Source organism: Equus asinus, chromosome 6 (assembly GCF_041296235.1).
Source record: "Equus asinus isolate D_3611 breed Donkey chromosome 6, EquAss-T2T_v2, whole genome shotgun sequence".
Classification (NCBI taxonomy): Eukaryota; Metazoa; Chordata; class Mammalia; order Perissodactyla; family Equidae; genus Equus; species Equus asinus.
Window position 1 is genome coordinate 44,677,210 of NC_091795.1, and position 18,116 is coordinate 44,695,325.

An 18,116-nucleotide genomic window follows, 5' to 3' on the forward strand; every position below is an offset into this window, starting at 1 on the left:
CACCCTGGAGCTGTGGGCTGAGATGCCAGCTGAAACACTGATCTTTTTAGCCCACTTTTAAACCTTATTCCATAAAATATTATTCCTTTCACAAAGGGGAGCTGATATGGCTGTATAAATTAAGGCTTTCTATAACCTCTTCTCCCCTTCACAAAAAAACTCATAAATCATGCACAAAATATTCTAAATCAGATCTAGTTTTTGTGTTGGAAAACAGCTACAATCACTACAGCGTGTTGGCTACAACATTATCATTCTCTTCTTTCCTAATGTTGAAATAGAAAGTCGCCTCTTTTCTTGGGTCAGGATCCACTTAATTCGTGAGGTCCTCCCTCTTAGTCAGGACAGAAGTTCCCACGGCTGCGCTTTCTTCCAGGGCTAGGGTGCTAGCCACTGATTTTTAAAAATATATATACATAGTTTTCTGAGAGTATACTATATAAAAAATTTTAAAGTACAATAGAGAATAAATCTCCCCTTAAACCAATAATTTTAAAATGTCACTTACTTGTACCATGTCCCTTGGTCCTCAAAACAAATCTGAGTAGAGCAGATGCTATTACGAAGTTTGGCTAAGTTGGTGCCGTCCAATGCAATAGCTACTTGCCACACGAAATTATTTAAATTTAAGTTAAATTAAAATAAATTAAATTAGGAATTTTGCTCCTCTCTTGCACCAGCCACATTTCAAGCACCCAATGGCCATGTGTGGCTTGTGGTTATCATATTGAAAGGTGAAGCTATATAACAGTTCTATCTTGTAGAAAATTCTATTGGACTAAGTAAATAAGCTAAGTCTCATGGAAGAGGCATGATTTGCCTCATGGCAAAATCAAAGTTAAATCCAGGTCTTTATTGCAGGTTTGTCTGTGCATCACTTTGCCAGAGAGAGCTTTTAACATAGTAGTGCTAAAAACTAACCTCCCAAAAGTGGGCAGTTAGCCCCCTGTGTTAGCAGCGTAACATAAATGCATTCATGGGCCATTTGGTTTTGCAAATTTTGGTTGAAAACCATGAAGGCTTTATTGTTGCTAGTTGGGTTTTATTGGTTTCTTTTGTTAGTTGGTTAGTTTGTTTAATTAACACAACTCCAGTGGGGTGACTGTTGACTATAAGGCCTTTCAGGAAACAATTTATATACGATCAAAAATCCTGCCGGTGAACTCGTGCACTCTAACAAGCTTGATGCCGCAGACAGTGACTACAGACCCTACAGGCAGCTGCAGCTGAAAGGAACAAAGAAAATCTCCCTGTCCTTCCTCTCCCTGGCACATGCATTCCTTTTATGCCCATACCTGACACTCATGGTCATCACAGAGCCAGAACATTCTAACATCTCACCTGTCCTCAAGGTTGGTCAGCCTGTCCTTGTGTCCCAGTGAGTCTCGGCAAGGTCACGTTGCTTGAAACCCTTCTGAGAAGCATCCTCCTTCTCTTACTAATTTTAAGGTGACTTGGGGGTATCTGATTATAGTCCAATTCTTTATTAGGGATCGTTAGATCCCACGAAGACTATCACCATACTTGGCTTCCTTTGCCTTTCGTTGCTGAGGAAGTTCCAGGGTGATGAAGTACCTCACGAAAAGGTAGGGAGCCCCCTGATCCACTGTTGCCTGCCTCCCAGAATAGTGTTCAGTAACAATTACTTTCTTCTGAAGCAGGACAACTACCCCTAATGAGATACAAACCTTTGTCTCATCTGCATTCATGAGCTGCCCACAAAGCAAGAACCCCTCATACTGGCTCCAGGGAACCACTGGCTCTGGGAGGTCTCGGAGGTAGAGCTTTAACAGGGAGGCCACTGTGTGCACATCTGTATCTCTGGAAGAAAATAAGCAATGCTTTTTGAAAGTGAAACTCCAGAACTCTCCGCACTTCCCCCCTGGTGATCCACTGAATAGAATCCCAGGTTCCAAAGGGGAGTTTTTTACAGAGGAGTTGAGTCCAATAAAGATGTATCCAACCAAAATGTTTTTGCTAATCCCCCTTCTGGATTAATAATGCTCAACATTTTTTCCTTTATCTCTTCCACCTAACTGTCTGAAAGATAAGTTCAAGGGCTACTTTTTCTAAAGTGGAAACTATTTTCATCTTCCTGGCTTTATTCTTTCTCCAAGTCACTTAGCACCTCATAATTTAGCATTCTTTACTTAGTCTCTAATTTTTCATGTGATAACTCCTTGATATCTATGGTTTATTGATCTCTTTAATCCCTCAGAGAGTTTAAAGTAGTTCTGAGATTCATCTGTATATTTGTGTAATCAATCATTCATTCAATCAATAAGCATTGAGAGAACCTATCAGGTGCAAGATACTATGTCAGGCACTGGGATTTCAGCAGTGAACCCGAACAACACACAGGACACCTGGCCTCACTGAGCCACAGAGCTGCGCAGAGTCAAACATTACCAAGTCATTACGAGACTGCATGGTTAGTGTGATGATGGGGGCTGTCCAGGACCTGGGACCATGTGGAAATGTGGGAAAGGGACACCCAATGCAGAGTCGGGGAGCCACAGGAGACTCATCAGACAGGATCGGAAGAATGACGAGGAGTTCCAGCATGGTGCAGGCAGCGTACGTGTCAGCCCGGAGGGTGGAGAGGAGGCCCTGCTGCAGGGACTGAGAAAACAGTCCTGCGATTGCCTGATTTTGCTGGAAGAGGCACTGGCATTTCAGCCCAGCCTCTCTGGTTTACAGCAGAGGGGTCAGCATACCCTGGCCAGGGGACAAATCTGGCCCATTACCTGTATTTGTACAGCCTGTGAGCTAAGAATGGATTTTATATTTCCAAACAGTTGGGAAAAAAAACTGAAAGGAAGAACATTTCACGGCATGTGAAAATGATACGAAATTCGAATTTCAGCCTCCATAAATAAAGTGATACAGGAACACAGCCATGCTTGTTCGTTTTTGTATTGTCTTTGGCAGATTTCATGTTCTAAGACCACAGTTGAGTAGCTGCGGCAGAAACGATCTGACCCGCAAAACCTAAATATTTTGTATGTGGCCCTTTAAGAAAAGTCGGCTGACCCCTGGTTTATAGAACTATTGCATTTATTCTGCAATTCTATAAGGGAAAATGTCTGAATCTACCATGCACTTGAAGCTCATTAGTGAAGAAATCTTTATTTATTTCATGTCAAGAAAAACTGGTATTAAGAGGCAGTCCTGGCAGTATTTCGAAAAGCTGTGATGTAGTAAGAAGTTCAGACAATCTGAGTGTCTCCTCAGTTTCAGCGATGGGGAATTTAGAATTGGCTGGGTGGAAATGCCCCCTGGAGGAGGGACGGGAGGGGTGCATTCGAGCCGGAGGAGGAGAAGAGAGGCATTTGAGGCAGCAGAAACAAGAACACCAGGACTTGACGGTAAAACTCGGTCTTGGCATTTGATGACAATTTTTATTTTTTGTTTTCAACACCCAGTGGTTGGAGCTGTCTTGTGAAAAGGCTCCCCTTCTGCAGCCTGTGAACTCTCTACCTCAAAGGAGACCTCGAGCTGGCACACGGCCCTGTCTAGGCTCCACGGCTGCCCTCAGGAAATCCAGGGTGGGAACCTTCACTTTATACATGGATTCTGGAAAAGCCTTTCCCTGCTGAGTCACTGCCTAAAAACACACCCTGTGAAAATACACAACAAGCTTCAGAATCCAGGCTCTCTGGTTTGATGGGGGGCTCTCTTTCACCTCACATCCAATTAGTCTCCCAATCCCCCTCAATTCTACTACCCAAATGTCAGTGAACCCCTCAATGCTCCTCCCCTCCTTTCACTGCCCTATTTCAGGAGGGTGGCGTCTTTTGCCAGGAATTCTGCCCCAGCCTCCCATCCGGCCTCCTGCCTCCAGGGTTCCATTATCCAATGTACGGTCCATTGCCTGGCACAGCCCTCAACACTCAAAACACACCCACAGAATGAAGGCAAAACCCAAAAAATCTGAAATGAGAACAACAGTATAGACGATACCTCAAAACATGGAATCTTTTGAAGAGAAACAACAATAAAAAAGACAAACTACTGGATAGTTTAACCAGGAAAAACGAAGACAGCAAAAATATCCAACATTAGAAAAGACAAAGGTGTTATAACCACAGATACAGTATACACACTTCAAAGCTATAGTCAAAGAACACAGTTGGCTATAGAAACCATCTTTTAGAACAGTGAAACCCACAGCAAGCTTCCCAATCCATTTTACCAGGGGAAGATAATGCTGCTTGGACTGGCTAACCCTCATGCTTGTTTATTGTGTCTCAGCTTAAATGTCCTTTTCTTGGAGACCTCCCTAAATCCACCAGACCATATCAAAAGCCCCCCATCCTAAGTTCTCATGGTACCATCTAGTTTTCCTTTTTAGCACTTAACACAATGGGAATTATACAGGCATTTCTGTAAATTTTTGGTTTAATATCTGTGCCCTCATTATAACAGGGCTGACCCAGATGCCATGGTTATAGCCTAAATTTCCAGCATGATTTTCCTGGGTTTGCTTTTCCTCCAACATCTTTAAATGATTTTTTTAAATCAAGGACTAAGAGCAAGTCAGGAGCCGGGAGGCCTCTGAGTTCACCACTTGATCCACCAGAGATCAGCCCAGGCCCCTTGGCCGACTCTGCCCACCCTCCCCTGGTAGCACCCATCTTACAGTGCGGCCTGCCTGTATGTGTTTCTCACAGAAGTGTAGGTATTGGAAGTGTATCAGTTTTGGAGCCAAGGAGTATCCAGCCCAGTGGAAACTCCACAAGGAGATTTTTTAATTCTTATTCATGTTTAATGAGAAGCAGATACACCTGCACTCAAATCTACCAAATAAGAGCTCCTTTGTTCTTCTCTACTCTAGCGAGGCAATTTAGGGGATCTCATGATGGAACCAAGCGTATGATCGATGTAAAGGGTCCAGATGAGTACCCAGCAGGCTCAAGTGGACCCAAGAGTCACCCTGGGAGGACCCTGAAGAGCCCCAGGTGGCCCTTCCTATTTCTGGATGTGTAAACTCTAGCCCTCAGTTCTGGGGGTGGAGACGTCATGACAACGTGTGGTAACTTTCCTCCTTCCAGCCCCAAGTACCTCACAGGAACCAGACGCCGACTCCGCTCCCCAGGCTGACTTGATAGGTGCAGAAGCTCAAGTCTAGGGTGGGTATTTGGCAGACACGCCACCATCACCTCTATCCCTCCTGGCTGACTGTTCCCAGTGCTTTAGCAACCACCCACCTGTATCTTTTGATCAACTCAAAGCTAATTAAAAACATAAAAAGAAAACAGAATATAAAGGTGGTATGCTTGATTGAACAGACGCCTGATAATTAAGAGCAATTTACACTACTGCTGAAAGGTCCTTAAATTTGATGGCATACCCTGCTACAGTTCTAGTAACAACTCCACCCTTGCTTTCCTGTTAAAATACAGCACCCTTGGTAAATTAACCTAGTACATTCCAAGGGCAGCAACGACAGACATATGGTGGGCCAAACTAAGACAGTGGCTGTGAGAATGGAAAGAAACAGATGGGTCTCAGAAATACTTCGGAGAGAGAATGGACAGCGCTGGTGACTGGAGTGGGAGGTGAGGGATAGGGAGCAGTTAGACTGTCCACACAGATGACACTTAGCTGGTCATGACTTTCCCAGGATCAGCTCTACTCCTGGGTCCTCAATAAACTCTTGGGGAATTTCAGCCTTTGGAAACTGGACAGAGTTCAGGCCTGTCTTACTAAACCTTGGTCTATGGGCTGCTTATTTGGAAAGAATAATGTCTCCTTCTTGCCAAGAGAACAAGCGCATGCAGGCATCCAGGGCGAACATTGCACAATAGCAGAGCATGTACAATGTCAGGGTGGGGGTTGTACCAGCTGGGCATGGCAGAGAAGAAAACCTCGGCTGGGTGACTGGAGGAGGTGGGGTGGGAGGGGGATGGTGGGCAGAAATGTCACTATACCTGATATGCCCCAAACAGGCCCTGCAACCTCCACACAGGAGACTTGGGAGAACGCCAGGCTACCAAAGTGTCAGTATGTACTCCCTCCAAAAGGGCTCAGGGCTAAGTTCAGCAATGCACAGTACTGTGACCTCCCAAACTAACAGGAAGTCCTGGTTCTGGCCGTTTCTGGAAAGCTGAGGAAGACCATTGGAGCCCTTGGATATAGATATGGTGCGTTCTCCACCACACCGAGTCTGTTCTACAGCCAGCATTTCTCATCTGCTCAGAAGGGTGGACCTGGAGTTAGGGCCCATCTTTCTCCACTACTCTGCGTTTTTCCCACCCCAATATCTTAAACATCTCTTGACTGTCCAGCAAGGCTCTAGTTCTAGTTCACATCATCTATCACATAAATGATCAGCATACTCTCCTAACTGTGCTCCAGGCTCCCAAATTCTGATTATGAGCACAACAAAAGGCTCCTTCTGTTGCAAGCTAGGGCTCTTGGAAGTGTCTGTGCAAGTCCCATTGCTCAACTGGAATAGAGAGGTCTTCTCACTCGAGCAAGACAGAGGAGAGGGTGAGGTGAGGACGGCATACCTGTCAAAGGAGGGCCGCTCCCCGGCGTCAAAAGCATCTCTCAGCTGCTTCACCAGGTTGTCCTGCCCGGGCAGGCGGAAGATGCCCTCTTCATTCAGGCCATGCTCCAGGATGAATTCTGCACACTTCTCCACCAGGATGGGCACCAGGTGGGGGCCAAATTTCTGCTCATAAGCCACGGTCTCATCCAAGCGCTGACCAAACACGGCTGGGAAGAGAAAAACCAGGACCTGCCCATCACCATGGCTTCCGCTGGATGAACTGATAGGCCAGGGCACTTTGCCTATATCTGGATTTTCTATGTTGCTTACAGCCTCAAAGCTTTTAGGTACTAAACAAATGATATTAAACGAAATATAGTAGACAATCACCCATAATATTTCCTGGGGCTACAAATTTGGAGCAGTCTCTGTCAGCCTTTTTCCACTGACCCACATTTTTACGTATTTAAAATAACTTGTGGGGCCGGCCCAGTGGCACAGCAGTTAATTTCACACGTTCCTGCTTCTCGGTGGCCCGGGGTCCTCCGGTCTGGATCCCAGGTGCAGACATGGCACCGCTTGGCAAAAGCCATGCTGTGGTAGGCATCCCACATAAAAAGTAGAGGAAGATGGGCATGGATGTTAGCTCAAGGCCAGTCTTCCTCAGCAAAAAGAAGAGGATTGGCAGTAGTTCGCTCAGGGCTAATCTTCCTCAAAAAAAAAATAAAATAAAATAACTAGTTTTTACTGAGTATGTGTTGTGTGCTAGAAATTGTGCTAAGCCCTTGCACACCTTTTTTCATCTAATCTAGACAGCAACCCCATGAAGTGGTAGTATCATTATACCCACTTTAATACTAAAAACACTGAGCCCTAGAGGCACTGATGAACTTGCCAAGGTCAGTGGCAGGGCCTGGTACAGTCAGAGTTCAAGTCCAGGCAGTAAACTCAAGAGAATGTGCTCTTAACCACAGCAGCAAGCAGGCCATTTTGAATTCTGCTTATGTCATATCGCATTAAAGCCTGAATGTCTATCACATTCACATGGGTCTCTCACTGTATTAAACCACTGAGGCAGTTTTAATTATTTACGTTGCTTACTATGTTTTACTATGATCAACATTGCCACAGAGAACATGTTCATTCACCTAGCAGAGCTCTTGGAATTATGTGGTGCAATGTGTAATTTCTAATTAATTGCTTAATTAATTAATTAACATTTGGATGGATGAACATAGGCTTTTCGTTCTTTTGAACTATTTCCTTAGGGCAAATTTCCACATGTAGAATTACCAGGTCAAGTGGTTTGAACATTTTTACGACTTGATGGTATGCAAATTGCTTTCCAAAAATATTTTTCCAAATTATACTGCCTCCAGCAAAGCATGTGTGGACCAGCTCCACCCCAGCCCTGTCAGCACTTGGCCCTCTAATTTCCCCACCCAAGTGGTAGAGCAAGGTTAGTTTACAAATCAGGCCAATCGCTGGCTACCTGTTCTCCCACTTGCCCCCATGCCCTTCATTTCCTGCAGGTTCAAAAGACAGGTCACGGCTTCAGCTCCGTCCTGCCTGATTTTCCCTCTGTCGTAAGTAGGGCTCTGCCACACCGACCACTTCAATCCCTGGGACACTGGTTCCCAAAGTCCTTTGGTCTTCCCACGATTCTCTCTCTCTGGTTGGTCGCCTATATCCAGTCTCTAATTAATGCAGATTCCACATTAACGTGGTGAGCTCTTGAATGCAATGCGTCCTCTCCACTCCTCCATTCTGCCCTCAGACAGGCTGGACTCCTCTCTCATCTACGACTGCTGTGGTCTCTTCTAACATGTTCAAACCTCTCCTGCTTCTTACCTTTCTACACCACTGATCTAGCTGAGCACATCTCCCCTGTTTTTAATAGTCATCCACTTCTTCCCCAATTGCCACAGCAGTGTTTTTCAAATCACCCCTCAAAATCCCAAGGGTTCCTCTGAGGCCCCTCCCTCATCATGTCAGGTGCTGAAAGGAGAGGGCATCAGATCTAGAAGGAGCTGAGCAGGTGGGCCTCTGCACCCTCTATTCCCAACCAGATCTGCTGGGCTGTTGTCTGTTTTATTTACAGCATTCCAGTGAGACTTTGGCTGGTTAAGTCTTTCTGGGCTAAAGTTTGAAAACTTGGGCTGGCACTCCTTATATTGGCATTGGGCCTGGCCCCACCTGCCTTTCTGGCCTGACTTCTTGTCACACTCCCAAAGGCACCTCAGCCTGATGTTCCCAAAGCCCACAGCACCCTCCAGTCCTCACACCCTTGGACAGTCTCTTCTTCTTGCCCAGTCTGTTCATCTCTCCCTTCCCTGTCTGCCGGAATTCTACTTGTCTTTCTTGGCCCAACTCAAATATCATCAACTCTGCCCAAGCCTTTCCTGACCCCAGCCTGAGACACGCCATCTTTACTCTGTGTACTCATATCCCTTCTTGAATAACCCAAGGCCTTTCCACAGTGGGCTGCAATTATCTGTATGTACCTGTGTCCTCTGCACAACTATAAGTTCCCTGATGCTGGGAAAATGGGCAGGGTCTTTTCTCATCCCCAGTATTTAGCATGGGGCCTGGCACAAGGAAGACAGTCAATCAGATCTACTGAATTACTTAATGAATCATTTCATCTTTAAGCAAATTCTCTCCATGATTAATGGTAATTTTGACATTTCTTTAAACACTAGTAAGGATCTCCTCAGTAAACAAGTTCAGCTACATGCTAAGAATTATTGAGTGCCCTGCCATATGCCAGCAGCAGGCCACGTGGAATGGGCTATGCAAGCAAGGGCATGTGAGACATTCTTGTTTTCAATTAACGTACCATTGAGTTATGAAAATGAAATGACCACATGTAAAATAAAAACAATTAGAGAATATCAATAACTATGTAGAATTAGGTTCCTCTTTGTCTGTGAAAAGAGCTGGATAGACATTTTCACCAAATTGGAAGAAAACGATTGAAACCATCTGACTTAAAACACAGACCACATGGCATTTGTAAATCCCTTTGAGGGGTCCAGGTAGGGGCACCTCAAAGGGAGAAGCAAGTGTGTTTCAAAGCAGTCGAAACTTGGGCTCAAGGGGCCCAGTGGACTCAGATAGGGAAAGATATCCCAAAGACTATGGAAAGATGTGCACAGAGGTGTCAGAGCTGTCAAATGTGAGCTCCATGTCTGAGGTCCTGAGGCCGATGCTCCACTTTGCAGGTGATCTGGAATCAAGCTCCTTCTTACACCCCCTTGTGTAGCCAGTCCTCTAACTTTTCTCCTCATCAAAGTCTATCAGACTTGTCCTGTGTTCATCCTCTATCCCTCCACACCCCACAGTCAGTCATTTCAATGTCACTCTCACCAGTAGACTCATTTCCCAACACTCCTTTTCCCTCCAGCGTCTCCAACCTGCCGATTCCCGATGCCCTCTCCATGCCTTCATATGGCCACTGAGAGCTTCCAGGGAACACAGCATACCATATCACGGGAATTTCTATTTCCAATCTCTGTAAGACCTTGGTTCCAAATCTTCACGATGCCTCTTGAGGTCAGGACCCATTCCCTCTCCTCTGAGCAAGTGACCTTGTCTCCTCTTTCCCTTATCTCCCCAAATGGAAGACATCATAAGTGAACCCCTTCATCTCCAGTCCCTGCCTTTCGTATCTTTCCTCCTCTGTCTGTCTGCCCGTCCTCTCTCAGAGGTTTCCTCTGAGATTCTGCTTTCTTGAATGTGGGTTCCACCCCTTCCATCTTTTCCAGGACTTCACTCCTTCTCTTTGGTATCTTAAATTTTTCTCTTTCAATTGAAGGAGCCCACATGAGTCTAAGTCTTTGCCAATTTATTAGAGAATAATCTCCCATCCCAGCTCTCATGCAAATGACCGATACTTGCCTTTCTTCTCTTTACCAATACACTCATAGAAACACACGTCTACTTCTGGGAAGTTGTCCACCCTCACAGCTTCTACTTCTTCCCTTATTATTCACTTCTCAACCTCTCAACCCATCTCTCTCTGGTTCATCTGCCTGCAACTGTCCATCCAACCTGCTCACGAAGTTTTCTAGTGCCTTCCTAATGGCCAAATCTGGCCTGTGTTCATTCCACATTCTACTGGTCTTCTCTGAAGACTCTGATGGTGTTGATTCTCCTTTCTCCTCAAGACTTTCTCCCTACATGGCTAAAAAACCATCCACTTTCATTCTATTCCCATTTCCCTGCTGGCTCCTTTGCCGTCCCCTTCCTCCATCTGTTCCTTTAGTGTGTCATGTCTGTCATTCCAACTCAGATGTCTTCTCACTCTAAACATTCTCCTTGGGAAAGGTCATATGATTCCATACATTTGGATATTATCTACAAACTGATAACTTACAAATCTGCATACCTAGTCTAGGTCTCTCTATATATCTCTATCGTCTCCATTTCCACTTCTCTCTTCCCCTGCCCCCTCTCTTCCCATAAGTGCAACACTGAATGGCAGTTCTCTCAGAGTGTCCTCCAGTCTCACTTTCATCTCGCCTCAACACTCCCAAATCACTGCTTCTCCTGTAGCCTTGCTTGCAGGCAATAGCATTCCATCAACCAAGCACCAGGCACTGAGAATACAAATCCATTAACACAAGTTACCTGCACTCAGCTAACCCAATTAGCAAAAGAACTATCTGCAACACCCCTGTTTCCCTCCAAACAGTTCAGTACATTCTAAATATGCCTTAAGCCATCTCTCTCTTCTATCCACACTGCCATTGTCAAAATTATTGTAATTTTCTTTGCAACTCTGTTTCTTACAAATTCTTTCCACTAGAATTCACAAAATCGTTCAGCAAATATTGACTGAGCATCTGCTGTGGGCCAGCCTCTTTAGGAGCTGGAGATTATGATAGAAAAAATGAAAAATGGTCTTTGCTCTTGAAAACTCTGGAGCCAATGCCCTTCCTCCTTCTCCCCACCTGGAAACTTGATCTTCTGGCAAGCATGAGTTCAGATGTCTTCTCAGAGGCAACTGGCCACTCCCTCCTCAGCGCTCACAGAGCTCCCCAGATACACCTCTATTCTATCACTTCTCCTGTAGTTTTATGATGATTTATTTAAACATCTCTCTCGTCCACTGGACTGTGGGCTCCTCAAAGGCAGACAGCCTGTCTGGCTCACCATCTATTTTTATTTCCTGGCACAGAGCCTGGCACATGTTGGACCAGTCCTCAAAGGGCTGTGACTACTTGCTGTTTCCCCTTCCTCCCTGTCTCGCCCCTTCTCTCTCGAATGCACTCTGATCAGCACTTCTCCAAACTTGCACTTGTCAAGGAGATCAATGGCCTTTACATTTTTAAACTCCAGGGGTCAAATTCTCAGCCTTCTTCTTAACTGCTCTGTCAGCAACATGTGACACAGCAAATCACACCCTCCTTCTTGAGACATTTTTTCAGATGGCTTTCAGTACTCTCTCTTAGTTCTCCATTTAGCTCATGGGCCATTCCTTCTCAGCCTCCTCTGACGATTCCTCTTTTTTCCCCATTCTCTAAATTTTGGAGTGTCCCTGGCCTTCCTTTGCTCATCCGCATGAACTTCATAATTTCGTGGCATCAAACGTCACCCACATGATGAAGACTCCGAACTTTACATCTCCAGCCTAGAAATCAGTCAAAGCTATTTCCTCCAACAAGAAATCACCACTGCATGCTCTAGAGATATGAGGACCAACAGAGTCCCCTCTCACATGAAAGAAAGAACATCCTGGTTTTCTTTAGTTTGTCTAGGTCAGGCTTTGCCACTCTTCATCTCAAATCACATATGAGGAGTTTAGAATCTAAAACATCCCTGGAACTCCAGAGAGCCAATCCTGAGTTATACCTACCTCTGACTTCTGGGTCCTGATCACCACCCATTGATCCTCGGTGGACATGAAATAGCCTAGTTACGGGGATATAGGTGAACCGAGAAATCCCAAGAAAACTAGGGAAGGGGCCAAGGAAGGAGGAGGAGAGCAGAGAGTAGGTGGGATGTACTCAAAGACCATTGTCCACCCAACAACACTAAAGGGCAAAACCCAGGCTCCCCGCTGTGCCATGCCCTCCTCGGTGCACCCCCTCCTTCAGGGAACCAGTGCCTTACTGCTCTTTCTACCCTCCCCAGCCACTCATTCACTCAGAACTGCCCATCACTTTGTACCAGCCACCATTAGCAGACGCTTTTCCATATTAACAGGCACAAATCTTAATTAATTAATTATACTATGTAATATTATAATTATTTATAAATTTAATCAATTTTATGACGGAACTGCCCTAGAAGCTTTCACACGTGCTCTCGTTTAATCCTCATAAGAAACCCTACAAAGTTGATATTATTGTTCCATTTTACAGATGAGAAAACTGAGACTCAGATTAGGAATTTTTCCAAGGTCATATTTGCCCATGATTCTAAATTCAGTGCTTTAATCTCTTTTGTTTAAAGTCAGTGGAATAAAATTATCTAGGCAAAATTTCAGACATCATCAAGTCTTAAGGGGAGAGGGTAAGCGGTCTCTGCTCACAGGCCATCTACCACCCTTTGCTTCTCAAGTCCCCTCTCCAAATTTGCTAGAAAACTCCAGGACACCGGGTTGGTTTGGAGAAGTGACAATGGAAAGATTAGCTGTTACCTCCTTTCTATCCTCTTCCCTCCTTCATCATCACTCAAACACTCCTGGGTTCAGATTAACAGCCCCTAATCCCTCCCTACCACATCTCCAGTCCAGCCCAGGTCACCAGAAGGGTTCGCCCTACCCTTCTGTTCCCTCCTTCCCACTGGCCCCATCAGCCAAGCACTGGTACCTGCTTCCCAGGGGCTGGTTTCCAGGAATGTCCCCATCCCTGACAGGAGAGGGGAGAAGAGCTGGGTAAAGTGTCTTTTAGTGGAAGAATTGAATCACAAATTAAGGAAGAAATACCTTTCTTTTGGAGCTTGGGGGTTTTCCTCCTGAAATTCCAGCAAAAGAGCAGTGCCAGGGCAGGAAAGCCACAGCCCAGCTCCCACTGCGGCATCCTGGGAATACGAGGCATGGCGGGAGCCACGGAATCTCAGCCTCTGCTGGGCCAGCCTCAGGCCTTTCCTCCTCCCCAAGCTGGAAGAACCATCCTCTCTCGCTTCCAGATCAGCACATGTTTGTAAATACTGCTCAGGTTCCGACTCCGGCACAGAAACCATGGGATCTGTCGGCACCTGCCCCAGCCCTCCCTTCCTCCTTCCCACACCACTTCCCCTCCCAGTTCACCTTTATACACATGACTCTTGGCTTTCAAAGAGTGAACATAAAGCTGTCAGGGCCCGCAATAAAAATAAGTGCCTCCTTTTACTTAGCGGCTAATTGTCAACTGCCATTCAAAGGATACCATGGAGGTGGATTAAAAAAAAAAAAAAACAATCCCACACACAAGCCCTTACCAGCATTGCTCCATATATCAAAGCCTCTGGCAAGAACACAGGACTTCACTTAGCGCTGATGAGGCCAGCCCACCATCCCCTGGAAATGCTTTCAGAGTTGCACGTGGCTCAGTGAAGCCCTCAGAGAGAATGATCTTGGAGTTGTTGGGTAAACTGAGATGATTTCCCTCTCCCGTTGAGATTTAGCAAATAGTGCGGCAACCCTAGCGGACATACCCAGGAGACTTGAAATGGACTCAGCATCACGAGAGGATAGTCAGGAGCAGGGAAAGATTGCCAGGAAGGACTCTGGGCAATGTGATGCTGCCAACCAAGTGTCCATCCCTCCATTCATTCACAGGCCAGGAATCAAGGACTCATCTTTGACACCACATTCTCCTTCCATATCAAATTCCCTCCCACGTCCTGGCATTGTTACCTCCAAAATGTTGGGCAATCCTGTTCACCTCTTTCTACCTCCACCACCACCACCCTCGTTCAAGCCACCTTAGCATGAAGACTGCCATCTTTAACAAGGCTGACTCCACTGTTGTCACCTTCCTCTCACTGCAGAGCCTCTTCTCCTTTCTGTCGCAGGATCTGTGCACATGCTACTCCTCTGACTGAGACACTGTTCCTCTTTTCCCTCTCTGCCTAGTTCCATTCTACTGCCCCTTTTGATATAAGCTTAATCATCATTAATTCAGGGAAGTCTTCCCTGAATTTCTTGACAAAGATTTGTTTTTCTCACATGGCATCATGTGTTTTTTTCATCACGGTACTTTTCACAGTTGCAATTTTATGGTTCTCCTTGGGATTTTTTAAATTAATTTTTGTGTCTTCTACTAGACTGTGAGCTCCTTGAGAGAAAGGACTTTGTCTCTTGTTTTTTTTCTCTTCTCTGTCTCCTTTCTCACTATTGTACCCTCAGTCCTAGCACAGTGCTTGGCACATGCTCAAGAAATACTTATTGGGTAAATGAATAAATAAGTATCTGTCTGGTGTTAGGATCTGGGGGAAGGAAGGATGAGGGAATTAGTGGAAATAAGTAAAAATCAATCCTCTTAATGTCTAGTTTAGCTAGAGAGAAAGAGCCAGCACACATGGAACAACAATGAATCACAGAGACAGCACACTCCCACAGGCTAACCCGTGCTGTGGATTGTGAAATCATGCTCCGAAGGATGCAGAGAACTTAAGAAATGAGAGGAAGAAAAGAAACCCAAGGCATATAACAATTCAATATTTATATACTCTATGCCTAGTGTTGGCAAACACACAAAGGTGCTTAAAACACGGGACCTGCCCCAGGACCTCACACTCTGGTTGGGCCAAGCAGAGCTATGCACAATGTAGTGGAGTGCCTATGGCCTGAGAAAAACTTCAGATGGCCAGCCTCCAGGAGAAGAAAGCAAGGCAGGGCCTGACTGAATAACAATTTGCAATGTGGACTGTCTGCTCCCTACGCATGCAAAAGAGACCAGGTTTCAATGTGGTGCTCCAGGGAAGGCAGAGCCCTCTTACTAAAAAGAAGGGTGGTTTGGAGAAAATGGGCAGCTGTGAGCCTGGGAACAAGTCACCAGAAGTTGAGATGTGATCACCTCTCTTCCCTTTCTCCCACTTAAATTGGGAAAACCTGGGATTGCATCCAGACCTTCTGGGGAGAAGTTAATCTAACCTTTCCAGCCCGGCCCTTAGGAGAGGGTAGTAGAAAAAAAAATAAACTGGCTGGCTAGGAAGGAAAAGGCTGGAACAGTGAGATGTACCAAGGTATGGCTCTCCAAGGTGTGATACTGTGATTTACAACAAGAAATATATATTTGGTCTTCCACCCATTTCCTGGCAAGGAGCTCCTAAAACTCTTGGAATTTCCTGTGATGAGAGGGATAAAGGTATCTTTTGTTATGTTAAAGAGGTGACTTTTGGAAAGCACCTAAGGATGGGGGCTGGGTACCAGTGGACCCAAACGTGATTAGAGGGTTGGAACTTTCAGTGTCCCCCCGCCCCCCACCAACCTCCAGCGAGGCAAGAGGGGCTGGCAACTGAGTTCAATCACCACTGGCCAATGATTTAATCAATCATCTGCATGATGAGCCTCCATAGAAACCCAAAAGGACGGGGTTTAGAGAGCTTCAGGGTTGGTGAGCATGCGGAAGTCCGGGGAGGGCGATGCACCCGGAGAGGGCATGGCAGCTCCATGCCCTTTCCCCATACCTTGCCCCGTGCATCTTTTCCATCTGGCTCCTCCTGAGTTAGATCCTTTTGTAATAAACCAGTAATCTAGTAAGTAAACTGGTTTCCTCAGTTCTGTGAGCAAATTATTCTAGCAAATTATTCAAACCCAAGGAGGGGGTAGTTGGAATCTCCGATCTCTAGGCAGTTGGTTAGAAGCACAGGCGATGGATGATCTGGACTTGAGACTGGCCTCTGAAGCGTGTGTGTGGTTGAGGGCAGTCTTGTAGGACCGAGTCCTCAAGGTGTAGAATCTGACGCTGTCTCTGGGTAGAGAGTGTCAGAGTTGAGTTAAACTGTAGGACACTCAGCTGATCTCTGAGAATTCACACACACACACACACATTGGAATTGGTCCCAGAATCAGATAAGGAGAGAGGAATGTTCAGAGCCAGCTACGAGGCAGGAGCAGCCAAGGGGAAGAAGCCGGGTGTGCCATGGGGACCAGGTGGGTCATCTCTCCCATCAAGGGAGAAAGGAGACAGAAACGGGACTAGGGCAGGCAGAGAGGCCTTAGCTTTGCCAAATAGTCGCTAGAGTGACTACTAAAACTTAAAGTTGGGATTCATTATCTGGGGCGTACAGATGGACTACAGGGGTCTGAAAATATTTTGCAGTTGAATGCAAAATAGTTTCATCTGAACATTTTTCTGGGAAGAGTTTCCATAGCTTTTGTCAGATTCTCTAAGGGGTCTATGAACCATAAAGAGCTTCATCAAAGCTCACCATTAATGTGCTTGGAGGGAGATCATTCTAGAGGGAGCAACCCATTTACCAAATAATTTCTCAGATAAGCTGATCATCGTTTAACAAAGAGGAAAGCCTAGAGGGAGCAGAACATAGTACTTCTATGGGGAGAGGAGGCCATTCCTTCTCCTAATCATTTAATAAATATTTATTGAGCACCTACGATGTCAGGCACTGTTTAGATGCTGGGATACAGCACTGAACAAAATAGAAAAAAAATTTCCTGCCAAGTAGTTTGAAGCTTTCATTCTAGTGAGGCGAGACCAACGATGAACAAATGAGTAAAATACTTAGCATGTTAGAAGCAGGTAAGTGCTAAGGAAAAAAGTGAGTCAGGAAAGAGGGATGGGGGTTTGGGTGGGGAAGGAGTTCAACGTTAAATGGGACGATCAGGGGAAGGCTCACTGAGGTGATGTTTGAGAAAAGGCCTGCAGAAAGCAAGGGACCAAGCCTTGCAGCTCCCCAGGGGAAAGAGGGTTGCAGGCAGAGGAAACAGTAAGTGCAAGGGCCCTGAGGCAGGAATGTGCCTAGGGTGTGTGAGGAAGAGCAAGGAGTGAAAAGGTAGGTTCTGGGTGGGAAAAGCATAGAAACTTTCACAAAGGGCTGGGAAGAGGCAGCAGCAACATATCTCAATGATGTCACACTGTTTGTGGGGACCTCCCCTGCTGATCTAGCAGACTCTATGAGAGGCACTTTCCAAGTGGGATCATGGTGCGGTGACAGAGAGCCGCCCACAGAGGCAGGAGCCCCGGCCCGGCCCCTCGATAGCTGGGCCCCTTGGACTAATCATTGACTTCCTCAGAATCAAAGTCTCCTGACTCACGAACAGGAAGAACAGATGTCTGTCCTGCCCCATGGCCTCAGAGTAGACTCTCCGATCGCTGTCTTAAAATGCCTTCTTATCCCGAGATTTATGATTTTGGTTCAATAAGACGCTTTTTACAAACAACTGAAATGCCACATCAGAGCCGAACCTGTTCCTTGAGTTAATAAATAGTGCTGGGTTCTTCTTTCTCCTGCCTTGGACTTTCCCCTGACCACAGGACTTATGCTTGACTTGCTTCTCAGGGTAGGGGCCTTGAGGTGGGGTGAGGGAGAAATCCCCTTGTGGACTATGCCTGAGTGCAGCAGCTCACCGTGGCGAGGCTGAGCCAAGCACCACATGGGGCACAGATGCTGGTCACAGTGCACCGACGGCATCTGACTCAGAGCAGGTGCCTAATTAAGGCAATAT

The 18,116-nt window shown here is 45.9% G+C and overlaps 1 protein-coding gene across 7 annotated transcripts in view; it reads right to left on the reverse strand.

Moving 5' to 3' along the window:
• ARHGAP25 (Rho GTPase activating protein 25) overlaps positions 1–18,116 on the reverse strand; it is an 85,825-nt gene that overhangs the window by 10,864 nt on the left and 56,845 nt on the right. For 6 of the 7 annotated variants that reach the window (XM_014836741.3, XM_014836743.3, XM_070512014.1 and 3 more), the window contains 2 exons: positions 6,516–6,723; positions 1,689–1,821 (listed from right to left, as the gene is read on the reverse strand). In XM_014836741.3, the coding sequence (XP_014692227.2) occupies positions 1,689–1,821; positions 6,516–6,723 (341 nt within the window). Of the gene's footprint in view, positions 1–1,688; positions 1,822–6,515; positions 6,724–13,430; positions 13,695–18,116 lie in introns of those variants that run through there. The other variant, XM_044772609.2, reaches the window with a different exon arrangement.